General features: G+C 38.3%; 1 protein-coding gene across 12 annotated transcripts in view; it reads right to left on the reverse strand.

The window, feature by feature from the left end:
• plcb4a (phospholipase C, beta 4a) overlaps positions 1-27754 on the reverse strand; it is a 122178-nt gene that overhangs the window by 9545 nt on the left and 84879 nt on the right. For 5 of the 12 annotated variants that reach the window (XM_087289846.1, XM_087289845.1, XM_087289847.1 and 2 more), the window contains 10 exons: positions 24313-24401; positions 20994-21129; positions 20468-20520; positions 16845-16910; positions 16126-16244; positions 15305-15380; positions 11891-12066; positions 6490-6591; positions 3231-3288; positions 3057-3143 (listed from right to left, as the gene is read on the reverse strand). In XM_087289846.1, the coding sequence (XP_087145972.1) occupies positions 3057-3143; positions 3231-3288; positions 6490-6591; positions 11891-12066; positions 15305-15380; positions 16126-16244; positions 16845-16910; positions 20468-20520; positions 20994-21129; positions 24313-24401 (962 nt within the window). Of the gene's footprint in view, positions 1-3056; positions 3144-3230; positions 3289-6472; positions 6592-11890; positions 12067-15304; positions 15381-16125; positions 16245-16844; positions 16911-20467; positions 20521-20993; positions 21130-24312; positions 24402-24957; positions 25363-27270; positions 27431-27754 lie in introns of those variants that run through there. The other 7 variants (XR_015512856.1, XR_015512855.1, XR_015512859.1 and 4 more) reach the window with 4 other exon arrangements.

Consider the following 27754-nt stretch of genomic DNA (forward strand, 5'->3'; position numbering starts at 1 on the left):
TTATGTTAATAAATATTTAAATATGAACATGTTCCAATTAAAATAAATGAGATTTTTGTCTGAATATGATTAGTCTTTACAGCATTAACTGCTAACACATTTTCTTTACATATTCATTATTTAATATAACTTTAATGTAACCATAATGTTAGTCTTTATAATCTTACATAACTTTTATCATGAGGGTTATCAATGTACACTCACCGGCCACTTTATTAGGTGCACATTACTAGTACTGGGTTGGACCCCCTTTGGCCTTCAGAACTGCCTTAATCCTTCGTGGCGTAGATTCAACAAGGTACTGGAAATATTCCTCAGAGATTTTGCTCCCTATTGACATGATAGCATCACGCTGTTGCTGCAGATTTGTCTGCTGCACGTCCATGATGCCAATCTCCCATTCCATCACATCCCAAAGGTGCTCTATTGGATTTGGTGACTGTGGAGGCCATTTGAGTAAAGTGAACTCATCGTCATGTTCAAGAAACCAGTCTGAGATGATTTTCGCTTTATGACATGGTGCGTTATCCTGCTGGAAGTAGCCATCAGAAGATGGATACACTGTAATCATAAAGAGATGGACCCACACCATTACACCACCACCCTAAACCATTGATACAAGGCAGGATGGATCAATGCTATCATGTTGTTTATGCCAATTATGACCCTACTATCTGAATGTGGCAGCAGAAATCAAGTATCATCAGACCAGATAACGTTTCTCCAATCTTCTATTGTCTAATCTTGGTAAACCTGTGTGAATTGTAGCCTCAGTTTCCTGATCTTAGCTGACAGGAGTGGCCCCCGGTGTGGTCTTCTGCTGCTGTAGCCCATCTGCCTCAAGGTTGGACGTGTTGTGTGTTCAGAGATGCTCTTCTGCAGACCTCGGTTGTAATGAGTGGTAATTTGAGTTACTGTTGCCTTTTTATCAGCTGGAACCAGTCTGGCCATTCTCCTATGACCTCTGACATCAACAAGACATTTGCGCCCACAGAACTGCCGCTCACTGGATATTTTCTCATCTTCGGACCATTCTCTGTAAACCCTAGAGATGGTTGCGCGTGATAATTCCAGTAGATCAGCAGTTTCTGAAATGCTAAGACCAGCCTGTCTGGCACCAACACCCATGCCATGTTCAAAGTCACTTAGGGCGTACTCACACTATGCCATCCGAACCGTGCCCAGGCCCGTTTCCCGGATCGTTTGAGAAGTGTGAGTGCGCTAAATCGGGCTCAAGCACGGATCACTTGGCCGGCCCTGGCCCGGTTGGAAGAGGTGGGCCTGAACACGGTTCACTTGGGCTTTTGAGTGCAAAATGCACCAAAGCCCGAAACTGAATGCGAGACGTGACTTTAAGGGACTGTTTCAGATTTATTAATCATTCTTACTGTTCAGTGAACGCAAACTGCCGTAGTTTATTAAAGACACAAACTCCTCACTGCACGACAGCTGCGCTCCTTCAGCAAACCTCCTCATTCCTGCAGCACGAGAGCTTTATGATTGTTTATGAGCGCCAAAAGTGGCGGATCTGTTCGGCGAAATATCTGACTGCGTGTCCCCGCATCCCTAAGGACTGTTTGGCGAAATATTTGACGGCATATCAAACGACCGAAACGATATAACTAGAGAAATCTCCACTGTGCTGCTGAGTGAGAGCGCTTCTCACTGAACAGCACAGCAGCGATAATGTAAGCGTGCCGAGGCCCGATTGTGGTGTGGGTGCAGCCCGTCGGGGGAGACGGGAGGATGGACAAGCGTGCTTTGGCCCGGTTTGAGGCAACTGTACCTAGTGTGAGTATGGCCTTAAATTCCCTTTCTTCCCCAGTCTGATGCTCGCTTTGAACTGCAGCAGATCATCCTGACCATGCCTACACTCCCAAATGCATTGATTTGCTGCCATGTGATGGCCAATTAGAAATTTGCGTTACCGAGTGGTTGAACGGGTGTACCTACTAAAGCGGCCAGTGAGTGCATTTAATGAAATCAGTAATGTTGGTTGGTTTGTTTGCTTAAACATGAATACTCTCTGATCAAATTGTGTAACTAATATTCCAACAAATATGAAAAAGCCTATTTAAATAAACAAGCTTTAATATATGGCTTGTTGGGACAGGACAATATTTAGCTGAGATGTAACTGTTTGAATATCTGGAATCTCATGTTTCAAAGAAAAAATCTAAATATTGAGAAAGATCCCTTTTAAAGTTTCTGTGACATCAAAATAAAGTCTTAAAAATGATTTAGTGTGCTCTAAAACAGTGACAAAATTCAGATTTAGAGCAGATATAAACATCCAAAGCTTGCAGTTTGTCACTTGTGCAAAAATTGATCAGTTTTTTGTTTTTTTGACGTCACCTCTTACTTCAGTTTCTCATCAAATCATCTGACCAATTTAAATGCTTTCTAGTATCTGACATGCCCTGCCCCTTTAAGACACTTCTGCTCTTGAGCCAACCACTCTCACTGGCAGGGCTGTGATAAAACAAAATGCTATTGGCCGTTTTTATAAAGAGGGGAGGAGCTACTCTATATCCTGCCCTCTATTCATGTTTCAGTTGAAATTAAGCCACATGTAAAACAAAAATGCACATTTCAAAACACGTTAAAGGAACTTTAAAGTTGTCAAGAATCAGCTCTTAGCAATGCATATTAATTACAATTAGCTATATTTTGGTAGGACATTTACAAAATGTCTTCACTGAAAATCCTAATGATTTTTTTTGGCACAAAAGTAAAATCGATAGCTTTGACTCAAAATAAGCTTAATATTTTGTTGAGGCAGAAATGTATTTTTGGTTACTTCTACAAATATACATTAAGACCACAATCTTGAGGCCACAAATAGAAAAAAAGAGCCTTTTTATTTCTCTTCATGAACATCCTGTGCTTGAGATACTGAGCTTGACGTAGGTATATTTCTGAACGTCTGCAAAACCTTTTTATAGAAATATATCCCTAATTACAGACATTCACATTCATCATGTAGAGGTTACAGAGTTTACGTGGTTGTGCACAGCAGGAAGGACTCAACTCTTATAGTAGGGACGGTGAAATACCTCCTCATTGTGTTTCTCCAGCCTCTCCAGTTGTTCCCGCTGAGCCGCCTGGAGTTGCTCGCACTCCTTGGTCTGTTTCATGGCGAGCTGTCAATCAGCGTCCATGTTAATTAACACAATTAGAAGCATACATTTAAAAAAAGCAAACCTCTGATGCAAGATTAGAATCATTACCCTTTTTCTTTCTGTAAGAAACTTTCTTGTGTTCGTGCTGTTGAGCTCTCGAACTCTCCTGCAATAACATTATGATATGTCAAGGGTTGTGTCTCAAATGACACTCTATGCACTTATACACTATAATATTATGCACTTATACACTGAAGCAACTCAAGCAGAGTTTAGTGTTGTCTCAAATGTAACACTAATGTTTTTTTTACTAAACGGAATTTCAAACAGTTTCATAGGTGATGTTAAACGGTTGCCAAATTAGGGAAATAAAAATAGTATATGCTGTAGTATAGGGTATGTGCTCGTTCTTATAGTATTTGTTAGTTATGCATAGTTTTTTTTTTAGAAATAGGTCTTATCACCAGTGTTGTGTTTGTACTTATGATTAATTTATGTAGCACCTTTGTCCTGTAAGACACAATATTTCATTCCTCTGTATGTCCACACATGTAGCGGAACGACAATAAAGCTTGACTTGACTACCCATCGATGAATTTGCTCTTCAGAGTTTGAACTCTCTGTAATGATTAAATCACACTGAACTGAGCTAAACTGAACTGAACTGAACTTAAACACTAAAAACTGAACTACACTGTTCCAGTTACTATAACCATTTATGTGAAGCTGCTTTAACACAATCTAAATTGTAAAAGCGCTATACAAATAAAGCTGAATTGAATTGAATTGAACTTGGCTTGACTTGACTTGAAATACCAAACTGCTAAATCGTAGCTATCATAAGTACAACCTTAGTCACCATTTGGGAGGCAGCAAAATCACAATCCAACACAAGGTGTCACAATCCAAAACAAATAAAGAAATCCAACCTTAGCTCTCAATAGCTCCTTCCCTTTCATTATGTGAGCAAAAAGGTGACCACTATTTTCCAAAAAAGTAACTTTTTAAAGCAAACTTTTTTTCACAGGGTTTAAAAGTTAATGACATCAGTCAGTTTTTTTTAAAAGCTACGAGTAGGTTTTTGTTTATAACTTTTGACCACTATATGGCGTTGGCTTAAAATTTGGTGCAAACCCTAAGTATATTATAATAATCATAATTTCAAAGACTCATCACATCACATCAAAGCGTTCCCAAAATATGTTCTTTTTTATACAATTAATTATCACATAAGGGACAAAACGTTTTAGAAAATCATTTTTGGTAAAGTTGGGTTTAAATGTTATTCATATGAATAAATTTGTTAGGAGGATTTGTGGGATATGTAATAAATAACTGTGATGGTGTTCAAAATAATTTTTATTGCATAGAAAAAAACGTTTTTTTACTCATATATCTGACTAAGAGATTATTGTGTATAAAGTGACAAACGAAATTTATTAACATTTTATAGAAAAACAAAATAATATTAAAAAAATCTCTTCATACTTTTTGGGCATACAAATATCATCATCTGCTCCAACCTGCCTATTTTTGTTAATTTTAGACCTCTGATTAAAACTTTTTTCTTTTACTTCTTGCTCATGAGCTTCTTTTTTTCTATGAAAATCATACTATTGGTTATACCAATTTTGTCTAAAGATTAAATAATCTCTCTCTTTCTAAACATTCATATTTAATTTAAATTACAAGTACATACTTGCTCATAACTTTTGATCAGCAGGCAGGGATGTTTTAAAATATACTGCACTCACTAAATGCATATTGAAATAAATAACACCTAAGTTTGATCAAATTATGCCAAAACATTCCCAAAATAGACACTTTATTGCGTGATTTTAAAAATGGTATATGCAAAGTTTCCTTTTCTTTTTATAATTTTTGCAATTTAAAAATAGGTAAATTCAAAACTTCCAAGAAAGAGTTTAGAAAAGGTTAAAGCATACAGTGTGATTATACTAAAAATGCATTTATTATTTGAAGGATACAATCAACATGGTCTTTCTGATTTAGGTAAATAATACAATAATAAATAAGCTCAATCTCTAAATATTAAAGCATTGTGATGGCTCAATTTAATGCGTTTAATGATGTTCTTGAGGTGAAATCTGGTGATGTGCAGATCAGTAAATCAGAAATCAACACATTTGCAGTGTAAGGGGCTGTTCACATATTGTGTGCTACGCATGTGCGAGTTCCTTATTTTCAACGAAGACACTCTTTTCAGAATGCCACATGCACACTGTGAGACATGTGACAACTACTAACCAATCAGCTTCTTTTTTTATGTAATATATATTATATATATATATATTTCAGTAATCACGGTGAACAGTGCTTTTTAATTTTCTCTGCAATAACTCTTGTATCAGAGCTGCAGAAATGGTTTGTCAGCTTATCATCCTCTGAAAATTTGGTTAATGGTTGCCAAGCGGTGTGAGGAAAACCACCTCTCACTCAACATCAGCAAAACCAAGGAGCTGGTGGTGGATTTCAGGAGAGAGGAGAGAGAACACACCCCCATCCTCCGCTCGTTCTACACCTGCACTGTGGAGAGCATCCTGTCTGGCTGTATCACCACCTGGTATGGAAATAGCACCAGCAGCAATCCCAAAGGCCTACATAGGACTGTGTGAACTGCTGGACGTGTAGTTGGAGGTGAGCTTCCCTCGCTCCAGGACATCTACATCAGGCAGTGCATGAGGAAAGCATTATCAGCAACTCCAGCCACCCAAGCCATAGACTTTTCTCTCTGCTACCCTCAGGCAGACGGTTCCGCAGCATCCGGTCACGCACCAGCCGACTGAAGGAAAGCTTCTTCCCTTAGACTATCAGGCTGATGAACACTTAACATACCACACAGACACTTCCAAACCCCTCACTGCACACCATCAATTTGTAGCATGCACTGCACTTTAACCAATCCATACTTGAAACAATACTGCCTACAACTATGTGGACACCTATTCATTGCACATATCGCTGTCAATTTCACATTGTCGTTGTATTTGCACTGTCTGTATTTTGTATTGTCTGGAGCCAGCACCTAAGCAAAAGATCAAAATGATTCTCAACCACTTTCAGATGCAATATGTGAACAGCCCCTAAAATTATATGACAGAAATTTGTCAGCAATCCAAACCCAAGTTCAAAAGTAAAAGCAGTTCTAAATGGCAGAAAGTTTTCTGCATTTCCTGAGATAAGCAGATTAATAGGTTTCTAGATGGTGCCCGGCCCTTAAAAGAAACAAATTTTATGGATGAAATTGGACAAGATGATTCTGTTTGGGCAGGAAATTACAATAGCAATGCCTCACAATACACGAAAAGCACAAAGGAAAGTGCACCTACAAAGCAGTTATTATTACCGCTCTCGCTCAGCCTTGTTCTTTATGCTTTTGTCTTGACTGATGGCCTTGCTGCTCTCCATTGAGGTCTTGGCTTGGTTGGTCCGCATCTCTTTACTCTGACTGTAAGAGGAAATATAATTCAATTCAGCTTTTATGACAAACACTGGTGTGCTTTATAATGTTAAAAGCAGGGCTGTGTTTATAAACAGAGCAGAGACTGTGTGTCAGTAGAAAAGTACTAAAGATAGTGCCAGAGGTCTAAGATTTGACACATTTATTAAATGAATCTGGAGCAGCATGGTGGCTCAATGGTTAAAACTGTGGCCTCACAGCAAGAACGTCACTGGTTTGAGTCCTGGCTGGGCCAGTTGGCATTTCTGGTGGAGTGTGCAATTCCCCCTCATGTTGGCGTGGGTTTTCTTCCGGGTGCTCCGGTTTCCCTAACAGTCCAAACACATGCAGTATTCGGTAAACTAAATTGGCTGTAGTGTATGAGTGTGTGAATGAGTATGTATGGGTGTTTCCCAGTACTGGGTTGTGGCTGGAAGGGCATCCACTGCATAAAACATATGCTGGAATAGTTGGTGGTTCATTCCACTGTGGCAAACCCTGATAAATAAAGGTACTAAGCCAAAGAAAAATAAATGAATGAATGAATCTGGCAATATTTTCACTTATTAATTTGCTGCACTTTAAGGTAATGCAGTAACTATCGTTAACCGTTAGTATTATTAATTTACTAGTAAATAATGTTACAGTTAAAATATTATTTATTTTTGCTAATTTTAGTATTATTGTGTATTTTATTAGTAATTCATTCATTCATTTTCCTTCTGCTTAGTCTCTACTTCAGCCATTGCCACATCAAAATGAACCCCCAACTATTCCAGCATATGTTTTACACAGGGAATGCCCTTCCAGCCACAACCTAGTACTGGTAAACACCCATAAACGCTACGGCCTATTTAGTTTCGGGACTAAATATTGAATACCGCTCCCGCCTGCTCCCGCTTATATTCAGCATTTGTTGTCCTGCTGCCTGACCCAACCCGTTTTCTACCCCTTGCACCCTTTCCCACTTACGAGCGGGCGGAGAACAAAACCGAAAACCACCCAGCTTAACAGAGTCCAGACAGCGTATAACAAGCTGTCTGTATAAACAAATAAACAGCCATAAAGTATGGGTTTATTTCACAAGGATTCTGACACAACAATGTGAAGCAGACACTTTCGTTGTGTTTAAAGAGGAAACACGTCAAACTTAATGACACATTGGAGGGCGCATGCTGAAAGGCAGAGGAATGCGCTGTCTTTGACAGCTCGCGACTTTACCAGAGACTTTCTGAGTACATTTACATGGACACCAATACTCAGATTTTAATATGACTAAGATAATACTCTTATTAAGAGTCTACCATGTAAGCAGTGATTTTTGATTACCTTAAAGGACCACAGAGTCACGAAATGTGGAGGTTTTTTTTCCATTCGCCATGCGGTATCAAATTTCATTGAAACATAAGTCGAAAGTTAAAAATGAAACACTCGAAATTGCAGGAAACTCTGGAGAGCCTGGTGATGTGACATTTATCGTTTTATACTGAAACTTGCCTTCAAAAAGTGCTTCCTTGGTGTTATCCATGTTTCTTTGCATGTTAAACACACGTCGACCACAACAGGAAGTAAAAATAAAACCTGCAACTGCTTTAACTGCGTTAATTGCGTATTTTTTTAACACGTTAAATATTTCAAATTAATCGCATGCGTTAGCGCACTAATTTTGACAGCACTAATATATAAATAAATATATATATATATATATAAATAAATATATATATATTTATTTATATATATATATATATATATATATATATATATTATATATTATATATATTATATATATTATATATATAATATATATATATACACATACATATTTATATATATATATATATATATATATATATATATATATATATATATATATATATATATATATATATATATACAGTTGAAGTCAGAATTATTAGCCCCCTTTTGATTTTTTTTTCTTTTTTTAATATTTCCCAAATGATATGTAACAGAGAAATGAAATTTTCACAGTATGTCTGATAATATTTTTCCTTCTGGAGAAAGTCCTATTTGTTTTATTTCGGCTAGAATAAAAGCAGTTATTAATTTAAAAAAATTTATTTTTAGGACAAAATTATTAGCCCCTTTAAGCTATTTTTTTTCCCGATAATCTACAGAACAAACCATCATTATACAATAACTTGCCTAATTACCCTAACCTGCCTAGTTCACCTTATTAACCTAGTTAAGCCTTTAAATGTCACTTTAAGCTGTATAGAAGTGTCTTGAAAAATATCTAGTAAAATATTATTTACTGTCATCATGACAAAGATAAAATAAATCAGTTATTAGAAACAAGTTTTTAAAACTATTATGCTTAGAAATGTGCTAAAACAATATTCCCTCCATTAAACAGAAATTGGGGAAAAAAATAAACAGGAGTGCTAATAATTCAGGGGGGCTAATAATTCTGACTTCAACTGTATATATATATATATATATATATATATATATATATATATATATATATATATATATATATATCACGAGAGACACATTAAATATCATGCTGCTGTATTGTCTGCAATGAAATACAAGTCAAAGTCAATTTGGAAATCACTACTGTCTTTTTAATTTGCGTTTAATTTGACTACTTTCCCAACTTTTTCTGATTTGGGGTTGTGTATATACAATATAATTCATTTCATTTCAAACGTAAACAACTCATATGAACTGTTACTGGAATGTAATATGGCTCTGGGAAAATATAATATCTGATGGCTATACTGTGCAAGAAAGTATACATGTTCCATTAATGAGCAATTACAATAATAAACACTTGACAACACTGAGCGGTTAGTGACGAATACTCAAAAGGAACATAGAGAACAAGAATGCTGCAAATGAGAACACACACACGCACGCACACATGCACACTTGCACACACACACACACCCACACATTTATATGCAACCAAAGCCCATAAAAAAACACGCTAGGGAGAAATCAGTCAGAATGAATTGCTATTTAGCAGGCAGAGACGTTTCAGCAGCCCATTCAATAAAGGAATTATGCAAATCAGGTAAAGGCATAAACACGCCCACAGAATTAGTGCTGCGCTCAATTTGCATGGAGAATTTCCCATCAGACAGGCCTGTTTTTGGAGAAAACGGCAGATAAGTGAGATCTGAGCATTGGCTGGCACTGTAAGAGACTGGAGAGATGCTCATTTACATGCTTCATTTGACCAATCACTGCTGACATGATCAATAGGAAATGTACACAGACGTAAATTGCAATTATCATGCACACACTGGTGGTCTCTATGAAAGGTTTGGCATGAAAACAATGATATTGAGTTTATTTGAAACACACACATGGAGCAAATCTGAACCATAACAGCATATAGTGGATGTTAAATCGCACTGTGGGTGGAATTGTGCAAAAAAAAAAAAAAGATGAATTATAGATAGCATAACAGATTATAGATGAATGACATGAGAGCACGCATCTATTATAATACGCATATTCATTCATTCATTCATTCATTTTCTTTTCGGCTTAGTCCCTTTATTAATCCAGGGTCACCACAGCGGAATGAACCGCCAACTTATCCAGCACAATTTACGCAGCAGATGCCCTTCCAGCCACAACCCATCTCTGGGAAACATCCACACACACACACTCATACCCAATTCACCTGTACCGCATGTCTTTAGACTGTGGGGGAAACCGGAGCACCCGGAGGAAACCCATGCGAACGAAGGGAGAACATGCAAACTCCAGCACTACCTACTGCACCACTGCGTCGCCATGTTATATATAACATATAAAGTTGTGGTCAGAATTATTAGCCCCCTTAAATTTTTTTTGCTCATAATATTTCCTAAATGATGTTCAACAGAGCAAGGAAATTTTCACAGTATGTCCGATAGTATTTTTTTTTTTTCTAGAAAAAGTCTTATTGGTTTTATTTCGGCTAGAATAAAAAGAGTTTGTAATTTTTTTAACACCATTTTATTAATATTAATATAGGTCAATATTATTAGCCCCTTTAAGCTATTTTTTTTCGATAGTCAACAGAACAAACCATCATTATACAATGACTTGCCTAATTACCCTAACCTGCCTAGTTAACCTAATTAACCTAGTTAAGCCTTTAAATGTCACTTTAAGCTGTATAGAAGTGTCTTGAAAAATATCTAGTCAAATATTATTTACTGTCATCATGGCAAAGAGAAAATAAATAATTTATTAGAGGTGAATTATTAAAACTATTATGATTAGAAACGTGTTGAAAAAATCTTCTCTCCGTTAAACAAAAATTAGGAAAAAAAAAACAAACAGAGGGGCTAATAATTCTGACTTCAACTGTATATAAAATATAAACAAATACATAAATAACATGCAACTATAAAATACTGATTAAAGATTATAAAAATAAACATATGATTTCAAAGATAAATAATAAGAGCAGGAACGTAAATTGTATGTATACAAATGTATAGAATATTTGATGAAGAAATAAATAGCGGAAGCGTCATTTTTCATCTCTCTCTCTCTCTCTGTGTGTATTTTTAAAAATAAAAACATTTTAATAGAGTATAGTCCAAACAATGCTCCAAAACATAGACTCGCCTGCCAATTTACTATGTATACCTTACTAGTACCGTGTTGGACCCCCCCCCTTTGCCTTTAGAACTGCATTAGTCCTTCATGGCATTTTGTTGATGCCAAATTTTTACCATACCATCTGAATGTGGCAGCAGAAATGGAGACTCATCAGACCAGGCAACATTTTTCAAATTTTCTATTGCCCATTTTTGGTGAGCCTGTGTGAATTGTTGCCTCAGTTTCCTGTTCTTAGCTGACAGGGGCAGCACCTGGTGTGGTCTTCTGCTGCTGTAGCCCATCAGCCTCAAGGTTGGAAGTGTTGTGTGTTCAGAGATGCTCTTTTGCATATCTGGGTTGTAACGAGTGCTTATTTGAGTTACTGTTGTCAGATGGAACCAGTCTGGCCATTCTCCTCTGACCTCTGGCATCAACAAGGCATTTGCGCCCACAGAACTGCCGCTCACTGGATATTTCCTCTTTTCGAACCATTCTCTGTAAACCCTAGAGATGGCTGTGCGTGAAAATCCCAGTAGAACAGCAGTTTCTGAAATACTCAGACCAACAACTTTGTCACGTTCAATCACGTTTCTTCCACATTCTGATGCTCGCTTTGAATTGGAGCAGATCGTCTTGACCATGTCATGAGCTCCAGCCATGTGGTTAGCAGTTGGACAGGTATACCTAAAAAAAAGTGGCCGGCGAGAGTATATCAATTCAATTCAAAGCGTGAGCTCACCGTTCGTGCAGGAGTGTGAGCTGGTGTGTTTGCTGCTCCTGCTCCAGCATCAGCAGTTTGTGGAGCTGCTCACACTGCTGGAGGAGATGCTGCTCCACCACTGTCTGTTCTTCAGCTGAGTGCCAGCGCAACATCTCTGAACACTCCGAGGCCTGAGCGGATGCCATGTCCTTCACCTGCACACACACACACACACACGCAGAGACACATGATAAACACACACAGACAGACTTTGAGCACGTTTACATGGACACCAATACTCCTATTTTAATACGATAAAGAGTGTAGCATGTAAACAGCGATCTTCATTCATTCATTCATTTTCTTGTCGGCTTAATCGCTTTATTAATCCGGGGTCGCCACAGCGGAACGAACCGCCAACTTATCCAGCATGTTTTTATGCAGCGGATGCCCTTCCAGCTGCAACCCATCTCTGAGAAACATCCACACACACTCATACACCACGGACAATTTAGCCTACCCAATTCACCTGTACCGCATGTCTTTGGACTGTGGGGGAAACCGGAGCACCCGGAGGAAACCCACGCGAAGGCAGGGAGAACATGCAAACTCCACACAGAAACGCCAACTGAGCCGAGATTTGAACCAGCGACCCAGCGACCTTCTTACTGTGAGGCGACAGCACTACCTACTGCGCCACTACGCTGCCCAAGCAGCGATCTTTAATAACATTAATCTGACTAAAGTCACAATGGAATTAAACAGAAATGGAATTAAGATGTGGAGTATGATGATCTTAGTGTCATTATTGAAGTGCAGTCCAGTCATGTAAACACCGCAATCAAACTATTACCACTTTGTAGTAATTTTCACTACATTAAGGCCAAACTCACACTAGGTACAGTTGCCTTGAACCGGGCCAATGCACGCTTGTCCCCCCTCCCGTCTACCCCTGACGGCCTGCACTCACAACACAAACGGGCTTCGGCACGCTTACGTCATCGCTGCTGCGCTGTTCAGTGAGAAGCGCTCTCACTCAGCAGCACAGCGGAAATTTCTCTAGTTATATCGTTTCGGTCGTTTGATATGCCGTCAAATATTTCGCCAAACAGTCTTTAGGGATGCGGGGACACGCAGTCAGATATCTCGCCGAACAGATCCGCCACTTTTGGCGCTCATAAACAATCATAAAGCTCTCGTGCTGCAGGAATGAGGAGGTCTGCTGAAGGCGCGCAGCTGTCGTGCAGTGAGGGGTTTGCGTCTTTAATAAACTACGGCAGTTTGCGTTCACTGAACAGTAAGAATGATTAATAAATCCATATGAAACAGCCCCATAAAAGTCACGTCTCGCTTTCAGTTTTGGGCTTTGGCACGTTTTGCACTCACACACAAGCGTACCAAAGCCCAAGTGAACCGGGCTCAGGCACACCTCTTCCAAGCGGGCCAGGGCCAGCCAAGTGAACCGTGCTTGAGCCTGATTAAACGCACTCACACTTCTCAAACGATCCGGAAAACGGGCCTGGGCACGGTACGGATGACATAGTGTGAGTAGGCCCTAAGTGACACACACATGGCTGTTGTCAGGCGTTTGATGACAAACAAATGACAATGGCTTCAAGCAAGAGAGCACATTTATTGGTGTTAGCAGGAAACAATGACTATGCTAAGAATTCTGGATGTGTGATGTTTATAAGACTCAAAACTCAAACAGTGACTATGTTTACATACACATCAATGATCTAATGGCCTGTTTCTGAGTGGTGTGGTGCGATACGCTTTTATGGCCGTTTCCACTGTCAAAAGTTACCTAAAAGCGAACTGTACCGTACCACTTTTTGGGTACCCTTTGCAAAGGGTACCAGGCACAACAAAAGGGTACCAAAAGGCAGAGCAAGACGTGCAGCTGAACACTATTGGTTGACAGAGATATGCCACTAGCGTGTACACAAGCAGAAGAATAAAATCAAAGCAAGCACCATTTTTAAAAACACAGCCGAGACATAACACCATCATAATATATGCATATAACAACAAGCCATGGTTGACCTGTGCTCAATTAAAGCCGCCTTGATGAACGGCCACAAAGCCAAGAAGAACGAAATCTGCTGTGTCCTATTTATTTTTTTAAGAGGCCGTCTAAAAGTGTGAGGTTTCACTTTCTCAGAGTGCTTGCGTGTGCATCTATAAATAACGATAGCTGGTTATAGCGTCTGCCTGATTATTTAAGTGCTTCTGACATCCAATCCTTTCAGAAATGGACAAACGCAAGAGTGACGCACGAATAAACAAAGGAGAAGCCGGAAAAAGCAAAGGAGCAAATGATTCTTTCAGCAACCTAAAACATGAATGCAGCGAGGAGGGCGGGGCCGAGAGCCGTAGGAACGAAATGAGGCCGGCCTCAGATGTGAAACACCTGTGAAGCACACTGGCCTCAAATCCCACGGAAGGAGCTCTGGACTATAAGAGGAGGAACGATGGCAGAGGAGGCCGAGAGAAGACCGGGCCCGGACATGTTGTTTTACTTTTGCTTTCAGTTTTTCCCTTTTTTTATTTAATTAATTTAAAACTTCATCGGTTCTCCGTCTCCTCCTTCCTGGCGGCCAGGTGGCCATTATCTTTATTACAGTGGTGCCGAAAATCTAGGAGAAGGAGGGACACGTTGTCCAGTTGCCCTCGCCATGGAGAGGAAGGGAGAGTGTTCGGGAGTTAAGCGGAGTGGGGGAGAAACCCGTTCGCCTGCCTTGAGTGCTGGTGTGGCCTGAGGCTGGCAAAGAAAGGATCTGCTTGCTGCCATCTCTAAGCAATGGGGGGAGCAGGGGACGCGGGGCTCACCGCCGAAAGGGAATGCGCTGAAGGGAGCCATCTCAGAGAACCCGGGGGAGTCGCCACTATCCGCCATGATGATTTGATTACCATCATTGCATCTCCACGCCATACACATATCCTTTAACTGCAGTTTGTCAACTTTAACTGCAGTTTTGGCACTTTCACTTTCATTTAGGAACATTTCATGCATGCCCACTGTGACAAACGAGATATGGATGCGAGTATGAACTACTAGAAGAGTGTAGTTTAATGGAATTTGATACCGAGCACCGTATGGAAACAAAAAACCTCCGCATTTCAGGATGCAGGTGTCTGTGGTCCTTCACTGATTGGGTAGATGCAGAGAATAGTGTCAAACAGGTGTGGTTCTATAGACTATCCTTTCACAAATTCTGCGAAAATCCAACATGATGGTAATAGTTTGATTGTGGTGTTTACATGTCTGTACTGCACATAAATAATGCTTCAATCATGTTTAGTACCATTATGGCCTTAATCAGATTTAATTAATTGAAAAATTGCTGTTTATATGCTAGACTCTTAATCAGAGTATTGTCTTAATCTTATTAAAGTCTGATTATTGGTGTCCATGTAAACATCCCCACTGAATAAAGTTCAGCTCAGTACCTTTGACTTGTGATTCATCACCGCTGTCTTCATTTGCTGTTCAATGTCTCTGCTCATTTCAAGGCTGGAGCTTTCACTAAGGGTCAACAAATGAATAGAGTTCATGCTTTAAAGCTGACAAACAACACGTTTGACACACATTATAATAATGTATATACTGTTGGAGTCAGAATTACAAGCCCCCTGTATATTTTTCCCCAATTTCTGTTTAACGGAGAGAAGATTTATTCAGCGCATTTCTAATCATAATAGTTTTAATAACTCATTTCTAATAACTGATTTATTTTATCTTTGACATGATGACAGTAAATAATATTTGACTAGATATTTTTCAAGACACTAGTATTCAGCTTAAAGTGACATTTAAAGACTTAATTGGGTTAATTAGTCAACTTAGAGTAATTAGGCACGTCACTGCATGACAGTGATTTATTCTGTAGACAATCCAAAACAAATATTGCTTAAGGGGGCTAATAATACTGACCTTAAATGGCTTAAAATGTTTAAAAACAGCTTTTATTGTAGCCAAAAAGACTTTTTACAGAAGAAAAAATAGTAAAGGAAATACCATGAAAAATTCCTTGCTTTATTTAACATCATTTAGGAAATATTTGAAAAAGAAAAGGAGGGCTAATCATTTTGACTTCGCCTGTATCTCATAAATCCCAGGGCAAGAGTTAAGAGGAAGTTTGACAACTGTTCAGAAACACAACTGTATACATTTCAACCTGAACTTTTGATGTGCAATAAAAAAGCCAAAGCTCTCAGACCTGAATACAGCATGAAGAGATGAGAGTAATGAGCACTAATCCCACATTCACCTCACTTTCCTGCTGGTGTTTTTGTGGAGCTGCTTCTCCAGCGTGTGTTTCTCTTTCTCATGTTGAGCTACAGTCCTGTCCAGTTGAGCGCTGTGGGAGCTCCGCAGTGCAGCGTGTGCCTGAAATAAGAAAACAGGACGCTTTTCTCTGGCCTCTTTGTGTTTTGCTGCCCTACAGGTGTCATATTTTGCTGCAATATGGACCACACACAAACCACATGCTCATTACTGAATCAATGAACTCAAGAAAACAAAAGCCTTCGTTCACCTTTGCGTGTTTTCATGGATGTTTTCATCCACTCTGAGGGTGATTTTGAGTATTAATTTGGCCACAACTTCCTGTGTTTCAGCAAATGGAATGATTTTTGCTGACAAATCTTATTTTGATACATATTTTGGGAAAATGCTTTAGAAGTTTTTAAAAACTCAATGCGCTTTGAGCAAATTTACTACCCTTTCATTATGTTCAGGGCTGTTTTTGCCCCACTGACTTCCAATATAAACACATGCATTGACTGCAAAGACATGACAGTATATAATCATGCATTCTTGATTGTTGCTGGTTCTTTCTGTTGGGAAGAGGTCAAATTAGCAATTTTTACTGTTGATCATCAGTTGTAGTACAAAAAAAAAACACATTCTGCAGTATTATTAAACACACACACACCACATGCTCATTAATAAATCGTTAAACTCAAGAAAACAATAGCTTCCAGTCACCTTTGCGTGCTTTTTCTTCAAAGCGTTCACTTCTTTCTGCTGCTTCTTGATGAGTTTCAGAAAAGTCTGGAAGATGTCGGGAATAAAAATGAATGTGGCTTTTGTTATTATTTCACATTTCAGAGATGCTTTAATCATGAATTGAGGTCTACTTTACACTGCAAAAAAAATCTTACTTCAATTTCTTGTCTTGTTTATAGTCCAAATATCTAACGTTATTACTAAATTAACTAAAAAGCATAATAAATGTTGACCCATAGGTGCAGTAACAATGGATGAGTGAGAAAAAAGTGAGTTCTTCCTAAAAACCATAGATATATACATTAGATGTCGCCTGGCCTATTGATGTCTATTGGACGGAATGCGTCAATTGCGCCACCATCTTGGTACAGGGTAGCGCTCCTTTGAAATGAATGCGGGACCAAGGTACAGTGGAGGACTGTGGCCATCCAAAGCCAGAGATATACACATATACACATATATATATGATCGGGAGTTTTCCTGGATGTTAGTATGCAAATTTTTTTTTTTCTAATTACTTTTTCTACATTGATGGATCAGTGACCGCACGGACATTCCTGACAAAAAGCTTGTGTTTGTGTGTACAGAAATGTACTATTTACCCTCCCTGTTAAATTTGATCTAATCTTGTCCTGAAACACACCTCCTCTCCTGCTTTCACTTCTCATACTGACGGAGGGAGCGATTCGTTTGTGAATGAATCCCCTGAACGACTTTTTCACTAACAGACAATAATACACGTGTCTGGCAGTGCTGCATCTCGTTGTCAATTTTTTTTTGCATTGTTTGCTGATTTTATTCAACAAAACTAGCATAAGCCGAGTGTTTAGTGCAAGTTGGAGCTGCTTTGCCTTATGGTGAATGCAGTAAGTGACTGTTATCATCAATAACGTTACCTGATTAGCACAAAAGTTCAGAACATACAAAAACCGAAAAAAACGTAATATTACTTATGAAATGTTCTGCCTTTATGCTTTGTTTTCTTTGTTTGCTCGTTACTACACCTGCTCAGGGTCCCTATGCGATATCTAGTGTATATATCTATGCCTAAAAACAAGCAAAATAGTCGGCCAGTGGGGTAAGCAATCTTGTAATCCCTGTAATCTTGTTGTTCCTTTTTGACATAAGATTATGTGTCCTACCCCATTGGCAGAATATTTAGCTTGTTTAAAGGAAGAACTCACTTAATTTTGTTCTTACTCATCCATTGTTTACTGCACCTATGGGTTGAAGGCAAGTGTGCCGCACGCCTCCTTTAGAGTGACACTCCCGGCCGTTAGATCACCCCCTGGGAAATCCATAACTATATACAAGTTATAAAGCCTGGCTCCCCCATGATAAACCACGAGACCTGAGCCCAAATAAAAACAATTAATCACAATTGCAATAAAATTGGTCATTTAAGGCATGAGTTATCATGCTGATACAGGCTCAGATCTTCATTTTTCTAAACAGTATGTTTTAGCCAGTAATTTAATGCTATAAAAATGGGGCGTGTCATCATGATTGACAGTTGTGATTGACAGCTTCTCAAAGCAGACCATCAGAGCTTCGGGAGGAGACTGAAGTACCGATGTTTCATTTCTGTGTTATTTTACCATAATAAAATGTGTTGGTCAGCAGTACACTATACTTTTTGACATAAAGGATCTGATGGATCAATGTTCTTTCAATTAAAAAATGCGGGCTTTTGTTTGCTGATACACGATGAACGTTAGCCATGTCAGGGAAAACAGCTGTGTTCTATCAGCAATTCTTTTTATGGGTCTGAAATAATATGGGTCTGTTAGCCATCCACATCGATCTCCTGTAACGTTATTTGAACTTGATTTACAGGACGTCTCTCCATTTTGAGTTTTGGCATGTTGTTAAGTTAATCTTATACTAATCTTATGCAATCCAACAAATATTGTTTTTATTAAATTATTAAAAACAGCTTTTTAAATAAATCATATATTAGTACGCGTTTTAAAATATAAGTGGTTTTATTTATATTAGCAAGCCTTTGTTATAGTGCAGATATGGGCGGTCAAAAGAAAAGTTCGGGGGGCGTGGTTGATTTAAAGTACAAGCGTTTGGTTGGAAGCTTGATTCCGCGGCTCCGCCTCTGGCTCCATCAGGCAGTCCTCTTGCGTATGCTCAGGCTCCAGTTTCAGCAGTGTTTTGTGCCCGTCATGAGGTGTTTTGAATTCAAAGCGCTCAATAGGAAAAGATGCTGTCGCTTCGTCCATATTTTTTTACAGTCATTGGTTGATGGATATAAAGCTTTTTTGGTAATTGGGTAATAACTTTTGACTGCATCTGCTTATTGTGACAAAAAAATTAGTATTATTTTTCCAAATTAGACGAATTATGTCATAATCAGACAAACATCCAGTCAACCATATTAGTTTTGTTCAAAACACTCAATTGCAAACTACTCCTAGATCGTTGGTCCAATTTTACCATATTTACAAATGTAAATGTTCGAATCAGTAGACGACCACACACAGACCAATTTGTTGCATGATCCAAGAGGGGGACGTGGCACGTTATTGTACATAAAACCAATATGTTGGGGTACAAATTCAATTGTCCAAAACAAGATTAATAAAAACAGAAACAGAAAGTGTTTAATTTTCACTAAAGACGAACAACTAGTCCACATGATTTTTTTTAAGAAACTACCAGAGTAGTCAATATGTCTCAGTAAACAAGAAGGTCGCTGAGGATCACGACTGATCAGTGGCCCACAACAACCACTGACTGACTAGCTTACCTACTCATAGCAAGATGCATCAATAGCTGGCAGTCATTCGATGCTTCGTCAGCTAGTTGTATCACCAAACGTAATGTTACCTCCTCCGCCGTGATCGCGATCCGGCACCACACTACCTCAGATCACTCCTCCGCAATCCAGCACTGCAGCAGCTTATTACCACGATTGAATGTATAGCACCGTGGGCATCCACTAGCCAAAGGTCCCAGCAAAACTTAGCACAGCAACAGTCGACGATCATGGCCAAGTGTGCCGAAACACGCACTTATCGTCTTACTTACCGGTTGATTGACAAGATGTCTCTTTGTCTGTCAGTCAGTCGGCTTCTCCAGCAATCTCAGCAAGCAACCTCTAGTTATTTGTGCTTTTAGAATGATGTACAATTTTGTGTGGTACTCAATTTGAACACTTAAGAATATCATTAAATAGAGTCTAAATGTAAATGTAAGTGTGCAATGCTTAAACCCCAAACTAGGTGTGTTGTTGTCACCTTACACTGACCACATCACATACATCTGGTTACAGTGCCACCTATTGGACCAATAAATCATTCATATATTCATTGTTTTGATGGTTTTGAGATACTTTGAGTTAAATAAGCTTCAAATGTATTCAGAGAGTCATTGTTTCACTTGATCTGATGCATGGCCTCTGGACTGTTCTGCTTATTCTGCCTCTGGACTGCTTGGCCCCTTAATTGCTGCTTGCAGCTATGTTTTGCTTTAAAACTGCATAGCAAAGACTTAATAAGGAGATTATTGTTCACTATTGTGGACAATGTTTATCTTTTTTCATATTTTTAATTTTTGATGTGAACAAGCTTTTATTGTGGTTAAGCTGTTACCTTTGTTTGCTTGAGGTCATCGATGGTCAGCTGTGGAGTTAGAACCGATGAATCTGCGGGTTCACAAACAAAATATAAGTCAATCAATGTCTGATTAAGAAGTAAGCTCTCTGTTTAGTTTGATCATTTAAAATGGATGTATAATGTATGATTGTGGCTTTTGGAAGTCGTTTGGAACTGTAAGATGTGATTTTGGCCGCAAGAAAGACTTGGATTGATTTTTGATGTCAGTGTCAAAGACTTTAGTCTGTCTGAGACTCAGCCAAGATCGACCTGGAGCCGTATCGTAACCTAAGCAAGAGTTTCAGAAGACAGAAGACAAAACTGCACAGGACATGATAAAATAAGCTCATTATTTTATCAGAGACCAACTCTGAAACAAAATCTTTTTTTTTTTTTTTGTGAGTTTCATGAATGATTTAAGGTTTTGTACAGGTTCAGGTTTAAGAAATTATATTGTTTCTAGAAATATGATTACTTTTTACTTTAATATATAAGTTAATTGAAATTGATAATATTATGTTACCCTCTTTGGAGGAGATGGGCATATTTTCTCTGGGTCTGTCTGAGTCTTTCTGTGGTTTCATCATCATCCCGGCCTGATTTGTTTTTCTTTTCTTATTCCCCTTCCAGACGTCACTCGGCACATCAGCAATATCTGACTGAATAAACAACAACATCCCAGAGAAGCTCAATCAATCACTGGCTTCTGTGTTATCTGAGGAAAGTAAAAAGTGAACTTTTGTGCATGTAACATTTAGCAGCCAACATGTGTGTGAAACAAATGTGACCAAATCCGCCAATTCGGTTCAGTCTGGTTAGAGTCATGGGAGAAAAGTGATCCTCAGAATTATGCAGCACCTCCATCCATCTATCCACTTATTCATCTGCCCACCCATCCATCCACCAATCCATCCATCCTTATTCCATCATCCATCCATCATCCAATCAATCCACCCAAACTTTCCTTCATTAGACTCCTCCATCCATACATATATCTATCCATCCATCCATCCTTCTATCATCCACCCATCAATCTAATTTTCCTTCAGTCCACTCCTCCATCCATCCATCTGCCCATCAATCCATCATTGCATCAGCCATCCATTCACCCATCAATCCATCCATACATACATTCATCTATCCATCCACCCATCAGCCCATCCATTCACCCATCAATCCATCCATACATACATTCATCTATCCATCCACCCATCAGCCCATCCATTCACCCATCAATCCATCCATACATACATTCATCCATCCATCCACCAATCAGCCCATCCATTCATCCATCCTTCTATCATCCACCTATCAATAAAACTTTCCTTTAGGCCATTTTTCCATCCATCCATCCACCATTAAATAATATGCTAATCAATCCATCCATTAATCAATCCTTTAATCATCCACCCATCAATCTAACTTTCCTTCAGTCCACTCCACCATCCATCTATCCATTCATCCATCTGTCCTTTCTTCTATCATCCACCTACCAATTCAACTTTCCTTTAGTCAATTTTCCATCCATCCATTCACCAATCAATTAATATGCCAAACCATCCACCCATACAATCATCCATCAGTCTATCCAACCATCCATTCAATCATCCATCCTTCCATCATTCCAATCAATCCAACCTCCATTTAAATGGTCAATTCTCCATCCATCCATACACCCATCAACACATTCATTCGACTTTTTATAATTCACTGATCAATCCATTTTTACTTCAGTCCATTCCTCCATCTATTCTCCTTCAATCATTCTATACACTAATCTATTTCTCCACCAATCCTATAAATATCCATCAATCCTACTGGTCATAAATCTATCCCCATCCATCTATCATTATTATTAATATATTCCTCCATCCATTCATCCGACAATCCATCCATCTATCCATCCATCCATCCATCCATCCATTCGCCCATTAATGCATCAGCACATTCAGCCCATCCATCCTTCCTTCTATCATCCACCTATAAATCCAACTTCAATTCAGTCTATTTCTTCATCCATCCATACGCCCATCCAATCCATCCATCCATCCATCTTTCCTTCAGTCCATTCCTCTGTCTATCCTCCGATTCCAAAAATGTATCCATTTCTCCATCAATCCTACTATCATCCATCAACTCTATCGTTCCTTCATCAAGATATTCCTTCATCCATTCATCCATCCGACAATCAATCCATCCATGCTTCCTTCTATCATCCACCCATTAATCTAACTTTCTTTTAGTCCACTCTGCCATCCATACATCCATCAGCACATTCAGCCCATCTATTCATCCATCCATTCGTATATCAATCCATCCCTCCTTCCTTCTTTCTATCATCCAGCTATCAATTCAACTTTCTTTTAGTCCATTTTCCATCCATCTGCCAATGATTATTACGCCGAGCAATTATTAAGCCAATCAATCCATTCATCCATCCACCCATCAATCCATCCCAAATCAATCCTTTTGTCATTCCAATCAATCAAACTTCCCTTCAGTCCATTTCTCCATCCATCCATATACTCATCAATCCATCCATCTATCTGCCCATCCATCAATTCTTTTATCATTCACCCATCAATCCATCTTTCATTCAGTTCATTCCTCTATCTATTCTCCTTTAATGATTTCATAAATTAATCCATCAATCCTACTATAATCCATCAAAGCTTGGTCATCGATCTATCCCCAACCTTCTATCATACATCCATCAACATATTCCTCCATTCATCCATTCACCCTTTCTTCAACTATCAATCAATTTATCCCGCCATTCAACCATTCCCAAATCATGCATCCATCAGTTCATCCCTCCATCCATCAAACACAAGGGAAAAATAACTAAGGGTAAACAAACAACCCTTCAATATCTGAACAAACTCTAAAGGCCCGTTCACACCAAGCATGATAATAATAAATATAAATATAACAATAAATATATTTGTGTCCACACACACAGATAAACGATAATGATCTGTTTATTTTTAGATTCTAATTGGTCATTATCCCTTGTAACCAGCGAGATTTCTCAATGTGCTACTACCGCATCTGACCAGTGAATCCAGCTCCTGTAATCAACTAAACAAATAGCCAATTTAGCAATCGTAGTCAGTTCCCTGGCATTTCCAAAACACAAACACACTGAAACTAGCACTGGATTCCTGCACTACTTTTAATCTTTAGACTTTAATTTGACTTTCCTAACTTCAATAAGTTGTTTTTATCATTATTTTCCATGGTATAACTAATGTTTTCCACACTGGCCTAACATCAAGCAGTGTGTGACTCTCCACAGTGTCACAAGTATCTTTAAATTGTGCTAGCCCTTTAATTTTCAATGTATTTTATTGTTTTAACTACCAAAAGCCAGGAAAGAAATGTGATCTCAATGATATTGTTCCTCTGTATCTTTATCAATGTAGTTGCATTGTGAACTATGCTATTCTTCAGCACTGTGAACGATTTCTAAAAAAGATATATTTATCATTATATTTAGTTATTGTGCTTGGTGTAAATGGGTTTTAATACTATATCAATATGCTTGTCAAATCATTAATGCATGTAAAATAAAGTAGCTGACATGTTCATCAAACATATTCAAGAGACAGAAAAAGCAAGCTTTAGTATTGCCGGAAAAATCACATTGGAAAAGTATAAAGACACACCAGCCAGCAGGAATGTCTTTGTGCATCTGCAACACTATTCCAATGAGCTGCTTTAATGCTGAAAGTTTAATAACAGAAGTCGATTCAAACAGTTCAGCGAGTACATGAAGAGATGATTAAAATAAATGAATGAGACCACTCAAGGTTGCGCGCATTAATGATAAAGATGCTCACCGCCTCAATGCCCATGGCTCTCATTTGGTCCGTTCTTTTCTCACAGATGGATAAAAACTTCTTGGGATCAGACAAAGCATCCACAATAGCTGAAAAGAGAGGCGTAAAGACTTACAATGAAACTCAATGAACCTGTTTGAACTTGCTGGAAGGCCTCGTGATGCTGAATGATTTTAGAACATAATGTGTGTGTTTATATATTTATCGATAATCTAATTGCCGTTTAAAAAGTGCATTTTTATTTTAAAGCAGCTTGTCTTCTGCATATTCAACAAAAGACAAGCAATAAATCTTTATTTTGTATGACTAACATTAGTGTGTTGAGTTATTAATAATATCTTCCTAAAATAAATATCCACACTAGACTTACAAAATAAAAACCATTGAAATGACTCAATTGCCATTTTAGTTTTAGATTCATCAGTTAAAAAGAAAAAAAGATTTAAACTTTGTGCAACACTTTCTTAAAGGGTCATGACACCCCCCACTTTCGGTTCAGGTCAACCTCAGAATTTTTTCAAAAGATGCATCATAGTGGGCGTGGAGTTCCGCGAGCAAAGGGCAGGAGTGGGAGTGGCCAGCAGGGGAGAAGAAGGGGAGCGAACAACTGTTGTCAGTCGGCTCACAAAATGAGAAACAAACCGTGAGGAGACGCATGATTTTATTGTTTACAAAGTTAAAATGCAAAGAAATGAACAGTAATTTAATGCTACATTTGTTATTCGTAATTTCATATACACACAACCACAATTTATATCATTATAAAGATTATCGTGTTCGTATAAACACTATAAATGAGGACTTCTCCCTCAATCCCTGGGTCTGAATGCAGACTCAGTACAGCAGGTCTCTTGCCCTGTCTACTTCAACTATTAGCCCTGTTGGTAATCTTGAGGATTTAGGCGAACACAGCAGCACGGCGATGTGTCTAAATGTGAACAAACTCCTGATAAAAGACAACGTCCGCCATTCTCCAATTCTCGTACTGCTCTCCTGACAAAAATGCTTGCAGCACACATACAGCTTTGCTGTATCGGCCCTGACGGCAATCTGGGGAAAAACAAGCAACAAACCCTGTGGATCATGGAAACAAACACATACGACCCTTCATGAACAGCTAAATACTGTGTGCTGTGGCTCCGTGTCTCACAGCTCCGCACTGGCAGGTCTGCCTTGCCTTCGGAAAGCATGTGCAGTCATGAATATTTAAGAGGCCGACTCTTCTCATAGGATAAGAAAACTCTGTTATGAATAATAATGAAAAACCGACGAGTCATCTTTTTAAATTTTTAATCCCGCCCAATTTTAATTTTTTTTATTTTTTAATCCCGCCCAAAAAAATCATTTTAAACCCGGAAGCTGAAATTAGCTGAAAAAAGCTCAAAATTATCCAGTTTTCCCACAATTAAAGCTTACAGGTGCTAACATTGTCCTAACTGATGCTCAACACACACAAATCTGTTAAAATCTCAAAAAAATACTCAAGGGTTTCTTGAACCTTTAAAGTGAAGTTACATGAGATTAACAAATTATAGCTGAAGATCTTTGCCCGAACCCGATGAGACCCGAGCTTGGGCTTGTATGGTAAATGAACAGTCATGTGATGCATTTCGATTCACGTGAGAAATTAATCAAATCGTTTGTAAAACAATAAACTACATCTCAGCAATAATGAAACAAATGATGACGGAGAAGTCAAAAAGAGGGAATTTGACTGAAAGGGTGTTCAGGGCTGCTCGGTAAGCGCAGGACTGCACTAAAGCCATTTACAGTGGATTCAATGATGTTCCTCCACAAAAACACGTCGCCTAATCTTGGTGAGTAAAGGATTTTTAAATTATAACTAAATATTATTTAAACTATAAAATCATAATGTAGACAGAGTATACAGGCTAATGTTGGCATGAATCTTTTATTATTTAGCTTTACCCTTAATGATTTTAATTTGTTTACACGATTGTCAAACTTTAATGTTGTTTAATGATTATGAAACAAAGTTAAACATTAGTCAAAGACAACACATTATAAACACATGATGCACTAAAGTGCTTTGAGATGCTTCTTTTAAAGGTGTTATATATAATAAAGTGTTTTTTCTTTAATGTATTAATTAAAAAAAAAAAGGACAATTGAAACTTTACGATTTCTCTGCTGACTTATCTATGTATCTGATTGTGGTCAATGCATGAGTTGCATTAAAACCACATATTCCCGGTCCATTATTCTGATTGGTTAAGCAACATTCTAAGCTGTTGTAAATTACTCTACAGATGCAAACTTGTAAGTGTACCGGAGCAATCATTTTGCTATCAGTACTAAACCTAAGAAACTGTTATATTTGTCTTCTTTTATTTTTTAAAACCTCGCTACACCCATGAAATAACCATTTCATGAATGTGCAATATCACACAAGTAGCAGTGTGATACAGCGTATATCCGCACTGGTGTGAGGTATGCGTTGGCTTGAAGCTGCGGGCTGAGTGCCTTAGTGTCCCACCAGTGCCAATATACAGCCATATTGCACTGCTACGAGTGTGATATTTCGTTCATACAATAGTTTGACGGCATAATCATGTATATTTTTAAAAAACCAAACAAGAGGAATTCTTTTATATGAGGAACTACTTTCTTCCGCCATTCAGTCACATCTGCAGCTGGCATCAAAACAGCAGAGTATCCTTACTAATTCACCAATATTGATTATACCAGTATTATAATGATTCTCTAGCGTAATGTCTAAAGTGATGACAAAACAGGTGATTTTGCTCACATTTTAAGTTTATAAGGCTGAACGACATGAAATGCCATCAGTCTACAGAGATTTCCCAGTATTTCCCTGTTGCAATCAGGAGATCACAATAATTAACATCAAAAAAGCCAAAGCAAAGCAGACTAATATGGTATAAATACAGCACTACAACATACAAAAGAGAGAGATTGACTTAGAATGTCTCTTACCTGTTTTATAATGATTTGATCAGCTGTAGCTTGAAATTACGCTGAGTTTTTCTCCCCTAAGGACTTATAATGCACTCTCTGTCACCATCTTGTGGCAGCATGCTAACCATCTTTGTTCTGCTCAGTATGACAAGCTGATGGATGCCGATGCACTGAATCTCTGATATTATAAATATTTAAAACGGGCAATCTAAACAACTACATTCTCACCTGAAAAAGAGCCTTAAAAGTACATTAAGTTGTCCAAAGGCTGCAACATTTGTCAAACCATCTACTGTCACTATGTGGGCGGAGTAATACAATAAAAGGGTGAAGAGGCTGTATGAGTGCTGTTATTATGGGAATATCGCATGGCTAATCAGATTGAGAACAGAGACAGAGCTGTTGTGTAAAAACCAATAAACTTTCAAGAAGCTGTGTTTTTTAGTGAAGTTATAACAGCTAAAGGAATTTTAGGAAACTCATTTTATTGTTATCAGGAATG

Source organism: Danio rerio, chromosome 17 (genome assembly GCF_052040795.2).
Source record: "Danio rerio strain M-AB ecotype USA chromosome 17, GRCz13ab, whole genome shotgun sequence".
Taxonomy (NCBI): Eukaryota; Metazoa; Chordata; class Actinopteri; order Cypriniformes; family Danionidae; genus Danio; species Danio rerio.